The sequence below is a fragment of the Limulus polyphemus genome, unplaced genomic scaffold (assembly GCF_000517525.1).
Source record: "Limulus polyphemus unplaced genomic scaffold, Limulus_polyphemus-2.1.2 Scaffold1000, whole genome shotgun sequence".
In the NCBI taxonomy this organism is placed as follows: Eukaryota; Metazoa; Arthropoda; class Merostomata; order Xiphosura; family Limulidae; genus Limulus; species Limulus polyphemus.
The window spans coordinates 15,087-33,282 of NW_013666610.1; the positions used below are offsets into that span (position 1 = coordinate 15,087).

Here is an 18,196-nt window from a genome sequence, read left to right on the forward strand (position 1 = left end):
ATAGTAGTGAGGTATCGAAAATCGAACTGTTGTATTTAAATTACACCAGTTCGATAGTTCTGTGTGTTTGTTGTTTAATTTCTGTAGTGCACACTGGTCTTATAAAGTCGTTTATTTCTAGTAATAATGTGTATGTTGTTTAGATAGCAGTTGGGTATGGTTTATGTAATCACTACCTATGGCCGACCCGTCAAGAACTTGAAGACTTGGAGTTTTGTAAAAAAAACAAGGGCCTTCGCCCTTCCTTCAGCATAGTATTGAAATTATGCAATAAAAAGGTCTAACGTTAGGTTGTATTATGAACATTATACGTTTATTTACTGATAGTATTAGGTATTGTAAAGTTTAGCCCTAATTAAACTAGAGTGAAAAACGTTCACAACTTACAGTGGTAATTTATCTCTATCGAATATAGGCCGCCGTATTTAATATAGGCTTAACTAATGTTAGGCCTAAAACAAGACCTTGTAAGTTTCGATGTCTGCGATTACATTTCTTTTGTATTATTTTGATACATCAGCTCAATACTTGGCATTCGTTTGCTTCCTGTTAAGTTGCTTAATGGTAATATAATCAATCGTGGTTTATAGGCCTATGATCTTGTATTTAAAGAAGTAATGTTGCACGTGTCTGCTAGTTTATTTCATAAACGTTGTTACTGATTCATCAGTTGGAAATCGAAGTTTTATAATAAATATAAAAAACACGGTAATACCAAAAACATCTTTAAATTTCGGACGTTTCGGAATTGCTTCAAATTCCATCATCAGTGTTAAAACCTCAAGCATTAGTTCACATTATTCTAACTATAAAAAAACATTAGCTAATAAGCGTGTAGTTTCCTTATATAAGTAAAAGAGTTGGTTTAAACGGCAAGAATACAGTGGAACGGAACGTATTGTTGCGTCAGCGAAGTCAGATGACTAGTGTCACGCCACGTTTCTAGAACTATCCTGTACCTTGGCGAATGCTCTAGCATTTACTAGATATAGGGTAGTCTGGTATATAAAGGAGGGTGACAACGTGACGGGAGAATAATGTGATGTGTGTGTAGACAGTGAGTAATTGACCTGTAGTCAGAGAGTATTATTGAAGTTGAGCACGTTCGTTGTTATAGCGTTTGTTTTAGCGCGATTGTTAAAATTAAGTGTATCGTAAAGTTATATTCGGAAAGAATAAACCAGTTTTATTAAGTAAGGACTTGTGTCGCTAAAGTTTTGTCGGAACGAAGTTACGGAAAGTTAAATAACAAACGGAGACGTAACAGTATGATAAAACGTGCGACATAGAAAAATGTATATGAAAAAAGGCTTAAATATAAGTATAAAAGGCATCTTTGAAATGATAATAATAGAACAAAAATACTGAGAATCTGGAATTGGTTGAATAAATGACATGAGTAATGTAGTCGTCTTTTATTGTGTAATATGTTTTGCTTGGTGTATTTGATGGGATAATAGCGGAATACACAATACAGTGTAATCTAAAATAAAGTTTAGATCCACTATTAGGGATCAAGATTTTACTGTTCCAGTTATTTTAAGATGTAATGAAGGCTAGGGTAAAAAGAATTGTTCAAGCTAGAAATATGTTTTATGTTTTATATACAAATGTAAATAAAAAAAATAAAAATCCGCTCTTGGCAACGAGAGGGAAGAGAAGAAGGCAGTAAGTATGGCGTACAAATTATTCTTTCATATAGCATTCAGTTGGAAAGTGTGTTTGAATTCCTTGATGTCAAATTTCTTGAGAATCAGGGACCTAAGAAACTTGTTCATGCTTCTTGCGAAGGTTGCATCAAAGATCATCTTGCTGATAATTATAGCTCGGCACAGAAATAATTGTGATGTTTAACACTAAGCGTTATTGTGAAATTTATTTTTATTTGAAATATATACCGCCCTTGTGTAGGTGTATATGGGGAAAGACGTTTTTGATTTTGCGTTAACAAACTTTATAAGATGATAAATTTTATTAGGTAGTCCTGTCGGAATCCAAAATATAGATATGATGAAGCAGAATGAAGTATTCTAATTCAGAATTTCCTTATATTCTTTAGATTATAAAAGAAGACTAAAAATTTAAATTTCTTTAAACAATTTGCATAAATACCACTAAAATCACTGCTATTCTACATTCTTCTAATTATATTATTTGATACAATGTTTACTCAAGTTAAAGTTCATCTGGTGAATAGTAGATGAGCGTGATTTAAAGGTTATAATGACTGGGTGCAGATCGAAGGGTTCGAGGTTTCAGACTTTATGAATGATGACATTGGGGTGCATTATAAAAATGGCAATCCCATTTTCGGTTCAAAAACCGGAAACATCGCTCCGTGGGGGTGAGTATTACTAGTTGGTTGATCTTCCTCATATTTCATGAAAAACATTAAATTTCTAGGTATTTGAAACAAATCAAATATGTGTGGTAATAAACGCAAAATCCAATTTATTTATTAATAGTAAATTATTTTTCCCAGATATTTTTACTGTTATTCATAAAACGTTAGGCAACAGTTTTCTCAGTATAACGTTTGTGAAAATTAATTATCTGTTTATAAAGCTCGAGTGACTTCAGTTTGTTTGAAAATGCCTGTATTTTCGAAAGTTTAAAAGTTGTAATGGGGACAAAACAGTTTATTTTGTTCATAAATTTGTCATTATTACTGGCCAGTGATACTGTTGAATACACTAAAACAACGGAGTGTTTTATGACGTCAAGCTTTAGTAAACTGATACCATATGAAGGTAACAGTAGAGAAATAGTGAAGAAGCAGTTAAAAGGACCTAGAACAAACTTGCCTTGCTGCAGGGTAAAACACAATGTTCACAGGTTGGAGATAATAGCATTAAATCAGGATACTCTGTGAGTAATTAGAGGTATAGAAAGGGGTGTTTGACAGATATTACAAACTTTTTATTGGATATTAGCAGTTGGTTTATGTATGGTATAACGTGCTATAAACCATCATTCACTTGCTATAGCTGCTTCAGTTACACTGTTACTGGAATCTATATCCAAGATGAATTGATACCTCGATATATATATAGTTGATATAAATAGTGTTGCAACTGAGCTTTTGTATGTTGTAAGCCCAGCCAATTTGATGAGCTATATAGAATAAGAAAGTCGTGGCATGTATCTTGAAAATTCTAATCAACAAGTAAATGGAAACCCAGAGTTTATTGTGCAAGTAATCTCCACTCATCGGGTAAGCGCTTGGTTAACATTAGCGTTCATTTATGTAATCGTGTAATTTCAGTTTCAGATGTAAAAGAAAACTTCAGCTGTCGAGTTAAATGTTCAAGAACTTCAGGATGTCATGTAACTTGAATTACTGAGAAGCTCTTTTGACTAGAATAAGTTATTGGGTACAGTTTACAGATTGAGGTGTGAATGATTATGACCATAAAGCAAATCTAAGAGTTTATTAAATTAATCATTTCCATAGGGTCAGTCCACAACAGTGATGTTAAATGTCCATATTCTTTAAGTAAACTCAATCATTTCCATAGGGTCAGTCCACAACAGTGATGTTAAATGTCCATATTCTTTAAGTAAACTCAATCATTTCCATAGGGTCAGTCCACAACAGTGATGTTAAATGTCCATATTCTTTAAGTAAACTCAAGTTTTGGAATTCAAAATAACTCTGATAAAAATCGGAAAAAAAATCACGATGCCATTTTTTTATGTTTTTGTCAACTGTACCTCGTTTCTAGCCTTTGAAGCCACACTGAAATACTGTGACCCGCTAACAAAGTTTGACAACCTGATCTAAGTTAGTGTGTGTATGTATATATATATATATATATATATATATTTCTTGGTGCTAGTAAGTTTTTGACTTAAATTTAAATATGGTATCATTTATCACAAGTCTGACTGAGTAATAAACGAGCTTTTAGGGTTTTTTGTGTGAAACTGTGTACACCATCATATGTATAGCTTTTCAGTTTATATTTAAATGTTAACTTTATACAGAACGCGCGAAAGAATTAAGAATTATAAATATTTAATTTTTACTTTCCTTTTTCAGATTAGAGATTGTTTACAAGTGAATAATTAGCCTGAAATAGTATAATGACATGATCTACCAGTTTTAGTTAACTAGTAAGAAGCACCTATACTATTTATATTTTTTAGTGTTCTTGTAATACATATTTAATTTTTAAGTATAGCAGTCTCTTTCTTTTACATTAAACACGTGGTTTAGACAAATGAAATATAATTAGACTCGAACATTCAATTAATTATGATGTACGACATGGCGATTTGACAGTCCGTATGTGTTTGTAAGTATTGAAAGTTATAAAATGTTGCGCAACTTCAATCAGTGCAGCATAATTTTAGTTACTAAGTGCTTTGATCGCGTAAAATATTTTAAATACTTCGTAATTCTGCTTTACATATTTTAACTCAGGATTCACTGTTGTTATAGCATCGTTGTGTGTTGTCGGAACCATGTGCCAAAAAAAAAAAGCAAGTCTTCGTTTGACATCCTTCCAAGTATCCAATTGTTTATAACTAACCATACATTTCGTTCTCTCACCTATTTATTTATACGCTTTTGTGATTGTTTCTTGGACACACTTTAAAACGCGTATTTGAATGAGAATTTCACGTGTCTTTCAGTTTGGAACAGTATCCCATACATAAATTAGTTCTCTGGTTTGGCAGGCGTAGTGTTAGTGTTGTAAAGAAGGTCGGTGGCTTTTAGTGACGAGACCTTCACATAGTAATATATGGCTAGCTACAATATATGCAGCCTTGGCCCGTGGTTCCTAGCTCGAGCTGTTCTTGTACAATGAAATTGAGTTTTTGGAAAACAACACTTCAAAAAATTAATACTATGCTGCACTTTCAAATAAGTGTAAAGTCAATTTACTGATTTGTTATATAGTTTCATTCTTGCTTATTCGAGTAAGCGGAGTGAGAGACCATTGACTTCGTGAATTGTAATATGTGATCAGTTAATCGATTATGGGAGTGAACTCCTTTATATGTTTGGACTTATAACAGTTGTTTGATCTGTAGAAAATTCTTAATGTACTGTACAATATTTGAAGTACATTTCCTACTAAGTGCGCCTCCTCTGTTGTATATCCTTTACTTCGCTTACGAAATTCAGTTTAGTTACTGATTCGTCTTACTAAGTACAGGCGGAGAAAAAAATGTTTGCTTCAGTGTTTGTTTGTCAGTACACGTAGAACAAAACAGTTCGGTTATATTTATTTAAGTAAAGTTATATCGAAACCTTTTATTGAATGGAAAAAATATATAATAACGAAATATTGGGATGCATAATATAATCTTAACAAGTGTTAAAAATTGAACTTGGCAGATTAGAACAACTTGTGCATTATCTTTTTTTCAACTAAAACTTTAAAACCCGTGATATTCGTCTACACCTTAATACTGAACGAGTAAACTTCAACAGTGTTGTTTACAATCTTTCATTTGTCTTTAATCACAAGTTAATATTTTATTTAATATTTTTTGGAAGTTTTGTTACGCTCAGATTGAGTAAGGTGTGTCGAGGCCCCTGTCGTAGATTCCACAGTTAGTGCTTGCAGCCTTGAAGCACTGATGTTTTTGTTTTTTGTTTTGCGCAATCTGTGATTTTCCTTTTGTTCTATTTGTGAGTGAGTTTGGAACTACCACAATGCATTGTATGTTTTGATGTGTCTTGTGTAAGTGATGTGTTACGTTTTCTAAACTTAATTTTATGACTTTTTTTTTCCTTTTCCTTTCCAACTTTCTTATACTTGCTTTCCCATCCGTCTTGATTCTAAGCAAGTTAGCAAGTTGTATATTTTGAAAGTGCTGCTTTCTAAATAAACTGAAGTCTGACTACTGGTAAACATCTTTTGCCTTGTGCAATTTGTTTGTCTACTACCCTTTTTTCACACATAATATATCGTTCGTCAACAGAACTAAAATGTAAATCTAGGAACCAAACTTTATAAGATGATCAATTTTATTAGGTAGTCCTGTCGGAATCCAGAATATAGATATGATGAAGCAGAATGAAGTATTCTAATTCAGAATTTACACATATTTATTATATTATAAAATAAGACTAAAAATTTAAATTTCGTTAAACAATTTGCATAAATACCACTAACAATTGTCATATCTTGTCTCAAAACTTGTGTCTTATTGATATGAGCAACTATTTTGTTTACTACACTTCATTACTAATTTTTATATTATCTTACTCATTTACAAGTAATGGCGTTTTACTCTAAGAGTTAAACCAAAAAATATGCTTTAACGTTTCTGAACTTTTGTTCCAAGGGTGTATGTACTTCGCCAGTATATTCTGTTTGACGACAAAACAATGGCTTTTAAGCTTCATGTAAAACAATGAGAAGAACAGATGTTACTTATCTGTAGACAAATGTACAAATTTGTAGGGAAAGGACGGCACTTGCGCATAAGAGATCAATCTTAGATGAAGATCTGAAGAAATCGCGAGGTAAATCTGACTAAGACTCAGAGAATAAAATTCAATAAGCCACTATGTACATATTACGGTAGGATCAACTCTCCCAGATATTCTAATATACTTACGAAATCTGGTCGCTTTTGGACGTATTAGTGCATGTCTAAGGAATTCTCTAACAACACCTTTCGCGGGAGAGTTTAGCAGCACCAATAGGGAATGACCCTTGACTGTGTGTGGTTACCTCAAGAATATAGTCACTTCATTCTCAAGCCAGTCATCTTAACGTTACTTGTACTACACTTGCATTAAACGCATACATGTGTGAAAATTTTCCAACATTTCTGTGAATAAGAAATATTCATCTTTTTTTAAATTAAAAGGAAAAGAAACAACCAACATCCTCACATACCACATTATGCAGGCGATGGTGTATATTATAACTCATCTTGCATGCTTAACAAATGGTGTACATTATAACTCATTCTGCATGCTTAACAATCCAATATGAGATTTTAAAACAAATAATCTCACCATTTGACATACACAGATGTATTGTACTATTCTGGGCAAACACCTAATCTCCTATAACCATTGTTTCTTTAAGTATGTAGTCACATAACCATGTTTTTGTTTCCTCATTATCCTGTTGGATTGTAGTGTCCAGTAGATTCGCCTGTGTATCAAAGCTATGGTGAGCCAGTGTTCAGGAAAGAAATTCGTAGTAGTGGGAATATACTAAGCCTTTATGATATCACCTAAAATACTGTTTTTGGGTGCTAGTGTGAAAAACACAGAGGGTCTAGCTGTGTCCTGACATTTGTCCTAAAAAATTTGACGTGCGAAGTAGAGCATAAGTGGTGGTTTAATGTTCTTAACTTCATATTGCTGACAAGGTTTTTTATTCTAAGAAAATGTTAAAATGAAATACAAAAATACGTGTTATAAACCAACAGTTAGATGGTCTATTTTAACGTCATAAGTCGAGAATGAATAACCAGAAAGCTAATATTTAGAAAGGTAAATTAATGTCAAGATGAAAAAATAGATTCCACTGCCAAAGGCAGGTTGTATATTATGAGTCATCTTTAATGCATACAAATTCAACAGGTATTGTAAAAATAAAGAACTTTATTCGTTACCTTTTCTATTTCTCAGTAGTTAACCCATCAAGTATTATAACTGCGTTCAAATTATGAACGTTAGAATAGGCCAATTGATGTTTTAGCAACCATTACATTCATAAATGTTGTATCTTTATTTTAATTGCCAGTTTTATACATATATATATTTTTGGTACTGAGTAATTTGTTAATGCCTATTATAATTGAACCTTAGAACTCAAGGCATTTTTTAAAATATCAGTGTCATAAGTTGAAGTGAAACGCATGTAAAGTATTGTGACTGTTTTGTCTATATTTTTCACATCTTTCATAACTTGTTTCCCCAAGTCGTTGATTTATTTAATGTTTTGGATGAATAAACAGGAGCTAAGAGGTAAGTCACACCAATAGTATCACCGATTTTCTACTATAAATGACCACATATTGATAAAAAGTTTTTAGCTTTGTTTTCTCCATTGTTTATGGACCGACATGGTACCTTTACTCTGTAGGACCTATGTGAACTGACGTGATGAGGGACTTGCACACTACATACCATTACTTAAACAGAAGTATTCTTTCCGAAATAGGCCTGGCATGGCCTGGAGGTTAGGACTCTCGACTCACAATCTGCGGATTCGAATCCCTGTCACCGAACATGCTTTCCATTTCAGCCGTGGGGGCGTTATAATGTGTCTTTCAATCCCACCATTCGTTGGTAAAAGAGCAGCCCAAGAGTTGGCGGTGGGTGGTGTTGACCAGCTGCCTTATTTCTAGTCTATCTCTTCTAAATTAAGGACGGCTAACGTAGATAGCCCTCATGTAGTTTTGCGCGAAATTAAAAAACAAATCTTCCTGCAATGCAACATACCATGTAAGAGATAGTTGTGTTGAATCATACGTTACTTAAACAGAAGTATTCTTCCCGCAATGCAACACACCGTGTAAGAGATATTTGTGTTGAATCATACATTACTTAAACAGAAGTATTCTTCCCGCAATGCAACACACCGTGTAAGAGATATTTGTGTGTTGAGTTGTTGAATAAAGTCGTCAGTTCACCCACAACTGTCACTCGAAAGAAAATTAAGAATTTAGTTGTAATGAAAACGAAACTTAGAGATGGAGCTCGTTCATTCTTGATAGCAAAGTACAATACACACTGTGTAATGTTCCAAAAGAGGGTTAATGTGTTAGTATTAGTGATGTACATTATATTAGGCACACTATCCATCTGGGCCCGGCATGGCCAGGAGGTTAGGGAGCTCAACTCGCAATCTGCGGATCGCGGGTTCGAATCCCCGTCCCACCAAACATGCTCGCCCTTTCAGCCGTGGAGGCGTTATAATGTGACGGTCAATCCCACTATTCGTTGGTAAAAAAGTAGCTCAAGAGTTGGCGGTGGGTGGTGATGACTGACTACCTTACCTCTAGTCTTACACTGCTAACTTAGGGACGGCTAGCGCAGATAGCCCTCATGTAGCTTTGCGCGAAAATCAAAACAAACAAACACTACCCATCCCCCCCTTCCATTATATATACAAATTAAGAAGCGCTTAGTGTCAGTAGGTAATCACAGCGCGAAAGAGAGCAACATTCCACCTTGGAGGTAAACTTAATTTATTTTTTCTTACTGGAAACTTATATATGTATAGTGGAGTAGTTTGGAAAGCATCTGAAAAAGCTCTAGAAAACCTGAGGCTAATTTTAGTGAAATAAGAATAGTTGTTCTTAAACTCGAGCAAAAAAGACTAGAAACAAATACACATACACACTTGTAATTTCTTGAATTAACTCTGAGAAACACAATTCTCTACAGACAATCAGTATAAGAGTGCCTGGGAACTAGAGTTGTCAAAATAATTAAAAAAGGAAACTCAAAGTTTTCTTGTGTTAGTGTCAAAATATTGACACTTTGTGACCTCTTGGCATTGATAATTAGAATGAATGTCTGTTCGCTTATTATATATGGTAACGAGTATGAATAAGCATTCCGATCCTCAGATAAGCATTTATTGAAGCCAGTTGCGTACGTCAGCAGATCTCTCCGAATGTAATAATTTCTGAGCCCAGTCAAGCCCTGAAAATAGCAGCCGTACTTGACATTAATTGACTGCAAATAAAATAGTACGCTTATGGTGACCGAACGTTTTGATATAAGACGTCAAAGTTTGTATGTTAAAAAAATTTTTGATTGACAGTTAAGTGTTGGGGAGGGGGGAGAATAATGTTTTAATAAAGATGCGAAAAAAGTTTTAATGACGTTACTTGTACATATAAGTTTGCAAAATACCGTGTACGTGAGTGATTTGGTTTTCTACAGGAACATGTGGTAAAAACCAAGTTACTTAACATGGTTCAATCACTAACACTCGGTAGCGAAACGATACACAGGTGAAAGACAAAATACTAATACAGCAGCTATTGGCAGATACACACTAAGTTGTTTTTGTCGTAGATTTAATTAACATGAAAAGATAGAATTCTGGTCTTTCAAGGGTTAGCATCTATTAGTTTTATGCGCCTTTAAAAAAAATGTTGGGTAATGCTGGCCTTACACTTTTAATAGACATATCATACAAGCTGGCTTATGACACGACAAACTGGTGTACCCAGACTTGTCTAAGTACAATGTCAATACTATCTGAACGTGAATTAATTAATATTTCTAAGATTTGTTGATTAATGGGAAGACGCTAACTACGATATTTCAAGGGTCTGTATGTAAAGATAAATTACAGCAGTATTTTAAACTTAAAAAACAGTAATTAATAATAATATTATTCTACGATGTCGTTTCTGCAAGTGAATAGTTTTTAACCAAATAAATGACAGAGTTAACAGGCTTTTCTTCACCATGTAATAAGATTTTTTTATTAACATGACATTCAGACAATAATGGACCATTTACTCCTTTAAGGCTGTCCTTTACACTTACTTTTGAGAAACATTAATAACTGAAACCCACATTTCCATCATCCCGGTTATTCTTGTAAACTTCAATAAAATCATTTTAGTTATTTGTATGAAGAGAGAATGATATCCTTTGACGTGTATCAACATGTGTTTGAACACGTTTTAAAATTATGTTAAATAGACCACTGCCCTGGGTGATTATCCATTACTGTGCCAAAATCATTTTACACAGTCAAGCTGTAGAGTGGGTTCCAAATCTTGATAACCCACTTCTATTATCATGCACTTACTGTAATTAAAGGTCATTTGCCAAATGTTTGTCAAACTAATCAACTGATCCGTGTAATTCTGTATTACTTTTATGACCTCGTTGCAACTAGAAATATCCACGAGTTTAATACCATTCACAAAGTTTACTAATTATGTCTTTATCTATTCATTAAATGAACAAACAAAATTATTTCTTGAAAACTAGAGCTCATTCGTTATAAATATATATATAGGAAGTTTTGAATAATAAAAAAATAATTTTAACTTAAGGTTTCTTAAAGGAACAAACTAAATAGACAAAGGACTATTAATAAATTTTAGATGTAAGATTTTAATATATGCGTCATTTAAAAACTAATACTTGAAAATAAGTTAAATTTTAGTTAGATTTACTTTTTGATGATAAGTTTTCTTCAGTAAGACCACATATTGAGAAAAGCGGAGATGTTTAGGTTACCAAATTTATTTTGAGATACTTGAGTGTTTTGTTTATGTGAAATATGATACTTCTACTCTAGTTAACGCTTCAGGGAACAAAGTATTTCGAGCTATTTAATTTCTGTAGTGACTTACCTGTATTGTGGTTGTGGAATTTCCTTTTATACTTTTGTAACTACTTGTCAATACTAAATTTTCAAACTAAATGTGAAGAGCATGTAATATGAATATATGTATATTTTATTATTTGTTTTTTGCCAGAGGGCCCTTCAGTGTTGTCCGTCGTTGTCTTCACAAGGTTACCGGTCAGCAGTTTGCCGTTAAGATTATTGATGTAGCCAAACTGACGTCATATCCTGGTTTTAGTATAACAGGTATGGTTTTTAACTAATGTTACTGATGCAATAATATAATTTTAAGTAAATCTCCCTAATGATTTGTTTTCTGTAATAAAACTTAAAATGCATCGTTTTCTAGCAGTATCCTTCAGGTTTTTTAAAATTTATTTTAAATTAATCATACTTTCACCTCCCGATAGTTTCGAGTCAGTATATGATACTTCATCGTTTTGCATTTGTTTGTTTACAAGCAAATGTAGTAGAAGTTAATAGTAAGGAAATATCGTCAAAAGTACGGTTATATCAAAGCATAGTGATTAATAGTTGTTTACATAACGCAGGGACCAGGTGGTTTGTGTGCCCGGACTGTAAACCTGAGCAATCTTGGCTCGCGTCCATTTGTCATAAAAATATGCTCTGCACTTTAGGATCATGGATTTGTTACAAAAATGACGATTAAATCGAACTCTTCAGCCAGACAGGAATTGGCTGTGGGCGCAGTTGACTAGCCGCTTTCCCTCATTCAGTTTATTAAGGGGCAGCGAAAATATTCTTTGTATGTCTTTGTGCAAAACTTTTGCAGGAAACACTACACCACATGATTCGGATAATAAGTATGTAACGTTACAAAAACTACTGCACAGTGTTGAACATTTACGTTTATTAAGAGTTATTATGAAGAGCACGAGATAATCTGGTTGTTGTCAAGACTGACTAATAATATTATAAATGGCTCACCACAGCAGTTAATATGTAATGCAAGATCTTCTACTTTTTTCACAGTTTATCTTATCCAGACAAGGAAAAGCACGAATAGAATCGCCGAAAAAGTCATTACTTAACAAGTCAACAGTGTCTTTTTCAAGATGGGTGTTTTCCAAAAGTTTTGCCCAAAAATGAAATCGGTTTGGTATATTTAACTTCTTTTCGTACATTATAGTCAATATGTATAATAAATACGTCCACAAGTATGATGCCGCGTGATATTTTTTTTTAATTTCTGGGGTGTATTTTAACTTATTTGTTACTAGCTGGGAGTACCTGTCCCCTGGACGGAAATTATGTTGATTCATGTCATGAAAAGTTGCTACCCTTATATATAATTTCAAAAATAAGTCCAAAAACTGCAAAACACAAAATGTGAAACCGCAACTTTGCACGTACCTCCGCATGGACCCAACAAATCTTTATGCCAAATTTGGTGAAGATCCATCAACAGGGGGCGCAGTAGTAGTTAAAAAAAACGCCCATAAAAAACCGCAAAACGCAAAATTGAAAATTTGTATTTATCTCCTCATGTTCCCAATGAACCTCCTTACCAATATGGGTGAAGATCCATCCACACCCTGCGAAGTAGTTACATGGACATACAACAGACGGTACTATTATATTTATATAGATACATTGTACATTTTATTCCATATCGAAAATGCTTTTATTAAAAAAAATGACAATAAAAATTATGCCGTGTAACCCTATGATTTTGTTTCCAGTTTGAAGTTTAAGCGTATTTTAAGTTGTAAAATAACTCGGACATTTTTCAAAAAAAGAACAGAAAATTCTAAGACTATCAAATTACTGTCGTGAAAACTGAAGGATTCTTATAAATTTGCATTTCCTGCAGAAAATTTACTGCCGTAGGTCTACTCAAATATGTGACTTATAAGTTTTATAACTACATTGAAACTGCTTATGGTGGAAGAAATCGGCATAAATAACTGAGGAGTAAATAGAATATTCTAGTAATTCTAAAAATATCGTAATATTTAAAGTTAATAAAATGTTTTTTGTAATTCGTGTCCCGTTTGTAAAACTTCAGTAAGTAGGTAGAGTAGATTAAAAATTATTTTTTTTATTTTTTGTCAAAAATTATCCAATAATGACAAATGTCATAAATTAAATTAATAACTTATATATTTAATGCTGCATGTAGTTGCACATTTTTAAACGTCTTTTTTGTTTATGTGTAAAACTCTGGCGGTCTTTTGTCTCTTGTTTTGACACGTCACCCAAGTATAGTTTCTGCAGCCTAAATATGAAACATATTACAGCAACATCAAATGTACAACTAACAACCTAATGAATTTTGTTACTATCAGTTACGCTTTACTGTTATGTGTGTATGTGAGTTGGTGAAAGCTGTTACTACAACATTAGCTTTACATCCAGTACCTTCCATTTTTACCCTCACAGTTTTCCTCAGGTAAACGTATTTTCGTTCTAGTATATGAAGGGATAAAGGTTTTTTCCAAACAAGCATTAAACAGTAATTAAAAAACAAACAAACAATAATAACAGTAAAAGATCGCTATCCAGTGTTTCCTAAATGTTATGAAGTAATATTACAATACTAGTTTTTTGTTTGTTTGTTTTTTCAAAGATGAATGCCTACATTACCGCATATACTAGCAAGTTCAAATTCTGCAGGTAATTGGGAACCCGGAAAATTCACACCCTGAACTTAGAATAAACCCGGCACAGTTAAAATACCCATAGTGATATCAAGACGGTAGTGTCTGTTGCGGCCAAAAAACAACCTGCAGGACTCACTGTGTGTTATTAACAGGAGTGATAGTTTAGCGATTTACCACCTTCTCCATCTCAAACTGTGGTAATCCAAGCTACCACATATTTTCCATGGATGGACTCTTACTTCAGATACCAAATTTCAAGGCGATCCATTAAGAAATACCTGAGGTAGAACATCTCCAATTTTGATTGCGTTTCTTCATATTTTTGTCTTCGCACCAAAAGTATGAATACTTTATATGATAGAAAAACATACTTAAATTTTATGGATTTTTTTTTTTTAAATTTGGTACACTGACATATCTTTACAATCTACAATTATCATTTGGTGTAAGTATAAGCCACATGTACAAAGTTATTCAACAAAAACCGCTCAAATTTAACGAAAATTTTTTGCGCACGCCTACGCAAAAAGTCACGTGAGCTATTGGTCTAACATTTTTACCACAGCTTCACCTAAAAAGAAAAATGGGCCGGTTTTAGTTTTTTGTTATTCGGATTAAAGACGGCTGATTTAAAGGAGCAAAACTGAAAGGTGAAGATACACAAATATTGGTTAGGCCAAGCAAACTAGATTAACAGTGTGTAGCTGAAGTTTCAAAAGAATCATACGGGTGGACAGTTATTTTATTTTACCCACCACCATGCCCAAAGTTAAACAAAGAAAAAAAAATGCGGCCTGACTAACTAGTGAATGAATATTTGCTGTAAAATTCTTATCAATGCTATAAATGTAGCTACCAGTTTGACCGCCAATTTTGATATCATTCCTTTAAGTCGCACCTAAGTTGTTTTTGCTTCAATACTTTCAAACTTGCGTGATGATTATGATTATTTTTCAGACGATGGAAATTGACTTGTCAGACAAATGAAATGTATATCAATGTGTATTTCACGTGAGCTGCAGATAGAAAATGGTGTATATATTATAGTGTCCGCAATATACTAAGATATTAATATCCATCCTTCATAAGAAAATAATAATTAAAATGATTCATGCAGGAGGGAATTTAAGAAGCCAGTCCACTCTGTATGACACGATAAATAATGGAGGAACCTCCAGCCATAAGTTAACAGATTTATATAAGTATTTTAACTAAAACTGATATAGTTAATACTAAGGGGCATGGAATTATACTTAAACTACCATTACCCTCGCAAAATGAACTAATAGTATTTGCAGTACATTATCTTATTTGTTTATATGTTATTCATCTTGCAAAATTTCTATACTGACTTTCTCGAATGATAACTTTTATTAGTGATTTTTCCTTGGCCTTTATGATTTTTGGAATTTTGATATCCTTAAAACTTCCGACTCGTGAAAATGCAACATAAAGTTTCCAAGGCTGAAAACAGTTTCTGATCAATCTAATCCTGTTTTATGAAATGTTTAGTCTTAAACTTTATTGATAGTAATCGCAAAGCAATTCTTATTTGAAACTTGTCTTCGCTTGATGTTAAATGGCATTGCTAGATCTGATGTCGTCAAATCAGTTCTTTGAATCAAACTATCGTAAGTTGAGCCTCACCAGTCGACATCTCTGCTTGAGTTGTATTAATATGATGATTTTTTTATAATGAGACGAACTCTATTTACTACATTTCTCTTAATGTCTAGGCTTCAGTATGACTGTTGTTCCAATTTTTGGCATCAACCTATGTGGCGGTAAGCCTTCAGGGATTAAACTGTTGATATGTTACTATACTTGTTTCATCATCAGTGACAATGTTGTTCACATTAAAATGTTTTCTACAATATCGTTGATTTTCAACAATATTAATTTTTAGGACATAATATTGCCCTATCTTTCATGTTTTTAACATTTTCTGGTATTAACTTTTTGCCAGATATTTCTTCAGTTAAATCGCCTTCAGTTAGACACTCATTTTGATATTTGAAAACAATCTTCTGGTAATTGAGGAATTTGTCCTATTTGTCCGTTTCTCATATTTTGTAAACATTCCCTGAACTCTTGTTGTTTGAGTCCAGTTCTCATTTTTTGATTTTCGGCTAAAACTTCCAAGATTTTTATCGATGCTTCAACTATCGTACAGCGAGATCTGTGTCATACAACTAGAAATACTTGCCTGAAATATCCATCAAATACAATAATTATCTTTCCAAACAGTTCATTATTTTTGGTGACGTCTCTAAGTGGTCTATCCAAGACATCAAAGACAATGCTTTCTGCTATCGACGCTTCATCCTAAAAAATTAGAGAAGTTTTTCTCGATAATTCCGCATATTTACAATTTGTTCTAACACTTGAAACGAAATTTTCTAAAAGAGGCACTGAAAATGTAAACGTGGAGTGAGCTGTTCTGCCTCCTAGTAATAAATTGGCAGCAATTCCAGTCCAGACAGCTAGCTAAATTATTCTTTGTTGTCCTCTTTCGTTCACTATAATCCGATGTTCTTCATTCAAGTTATTGTAATTCTTCTCCCAAAATAATTTATTTGACCATATCTTCTTTAATTTTTTCTTCTTCGAGTATATCTTCTCTGTATGGAAGTGCAATTTCATAGTCACTACATTTTTTACCATGTTGCATCATTGTGTTTTCTACATCAATCAATCTTACATTTATGGAAGTTTCTAAGTCTTGCCTTCGAATGAGGTCTTTCATAAGATATATTTTTTTGAATTTGTACCAAATTTCTCTTGAATTTTCTAGATTACGCCTATAAGCGAAAACTTGTCTCAGTTGACTTGGCATTTTAAAAGTTGCAGCATCCTCGAAGTATCTTTTCCATTCTGCATCATCTTCAAGAAGATTTAATTCTGTAGCTGCTTCTTTACGAGTAGAACAAATCCTTCCATTAACGGTCTTCAAATCTACAAATGAAATAAAAAGGCAGTCTCACATAATATAATTCCTGTTGTGAGGGCTTACATCATTTAGGCGACAAACACACCTCGTTTTCTTCAAGCCTTACTGAATTTTTCCTACAGGCAGTGATTTAGTATGCCCATACATGAGACATTCTTTCCGGAAGGATCACTTTAATTGAGCTTAAACCACGCGGTTAACGTTGTTTCTTGGTTAGACTCCTTCGTCAGTACTTGATCTTCTTGTTGTTCCATTGTAAAATGCATAGCTAACCTCATTATGGTATGTGATTGGCCATGCATTTCAAATTCAAAAAAAGGTCAAACAACTTTGGCGTACTAACAAATCTCGAATCCAAAAATGTATTTATTTCATTCTATTCTAAGTTTTATGTTGGAATTATTTTTTAATTTGGATTTTTGCACAATCGTAACCCCGGTAAACATATTTAAAACGATATTTTGCAACTTTAACGTTTGAACAAATTTCAACAATGATATGGGCATTGTAATTTAAACTTAGAAGGGGGTTGTACGGAATGATCCAGCAATTATCTGCTTCTGTTTTCTTTTTTTCTGACCTTAAGTTGAATTCTATTTCCTTCATTACTTCTTTTGTATGACGGACATCCTTTTATTTTTGCAATTGTGTTTTCTGTATAATCTTTAGGAAATTCTTTGGTACATTTTCATTATCCATACATACTGAGAATGGATGTATTTCACCACATGAATCATGTATCATACATGATTTTACCATATCTAATAGATGTGCATTAGTTGTTACATCATGGTTTTTCTGCACTTACCATTTTATTGATGACTTATTCGTCACGTGGTTTATGTAGATTATCGAGTATTATGAGCATATGTTCATGAGGTAAGCCACTCTTCTGAAACTATTACATACGCGTAAGCTGAAAATTTTCTAAATATATCTCCCTTTAACAAATCTTTTAAAAGCTGTTGACATTTAAGGCGAAACACTAGTTAACGATGTCTGTTCTGTTTTATTTTATTTCCCTAGCTTTTAGGTTATCTACAATTTCTATCCATTTAGGGTTGCACTTAAGTGTAATAAAAAGATCGGGTTTCCTGAATTTTCTAACAATTTCCGGAATCGTTATTGTATATTACGTGAATTACCTATGAAAGGAAAAGGCAAAATAACATTTTTTTTTGTTGGCGAAACTCCTTGTTCAGCTCTGTTGTTAGTGAAATTCATTAATCCCTGGTATTTCAGCATTCGAAGTTATCCTTGGTTTTCCGAATACATTTCAGTGGTTGATTTGCCACTGTAACGTAGCCATCGACTGT

At 33.1% G+C, this 18,196-nt stretch overlaps 1 protein-coding gene across 2 annotated transcripts in view; it reads left to right on the plus strand.

Annotated features, from left to right (window-relative positions):
• The window catches only part of LOC106461624 (peripheral plasma membrane protein CASK-like), a 150,347-nt gene that overhangs the window by 14,675 nt on the left and 117,476 nt on the right, over nt 1-18,196 (plus strand). For both annotated transcript variants that reach the window (XM_022388630.1, XM_022388631.1), the window contains exon 2: nt 11,440-11,552. In XM_022388630.1, the coding sequence (XP_022244338.1) occupies nt 11,440-11,552 (113 nt within the window). The remainder of the gene's footprint in view (nt 1-11,439; nt 11,553-18,196) is intronic.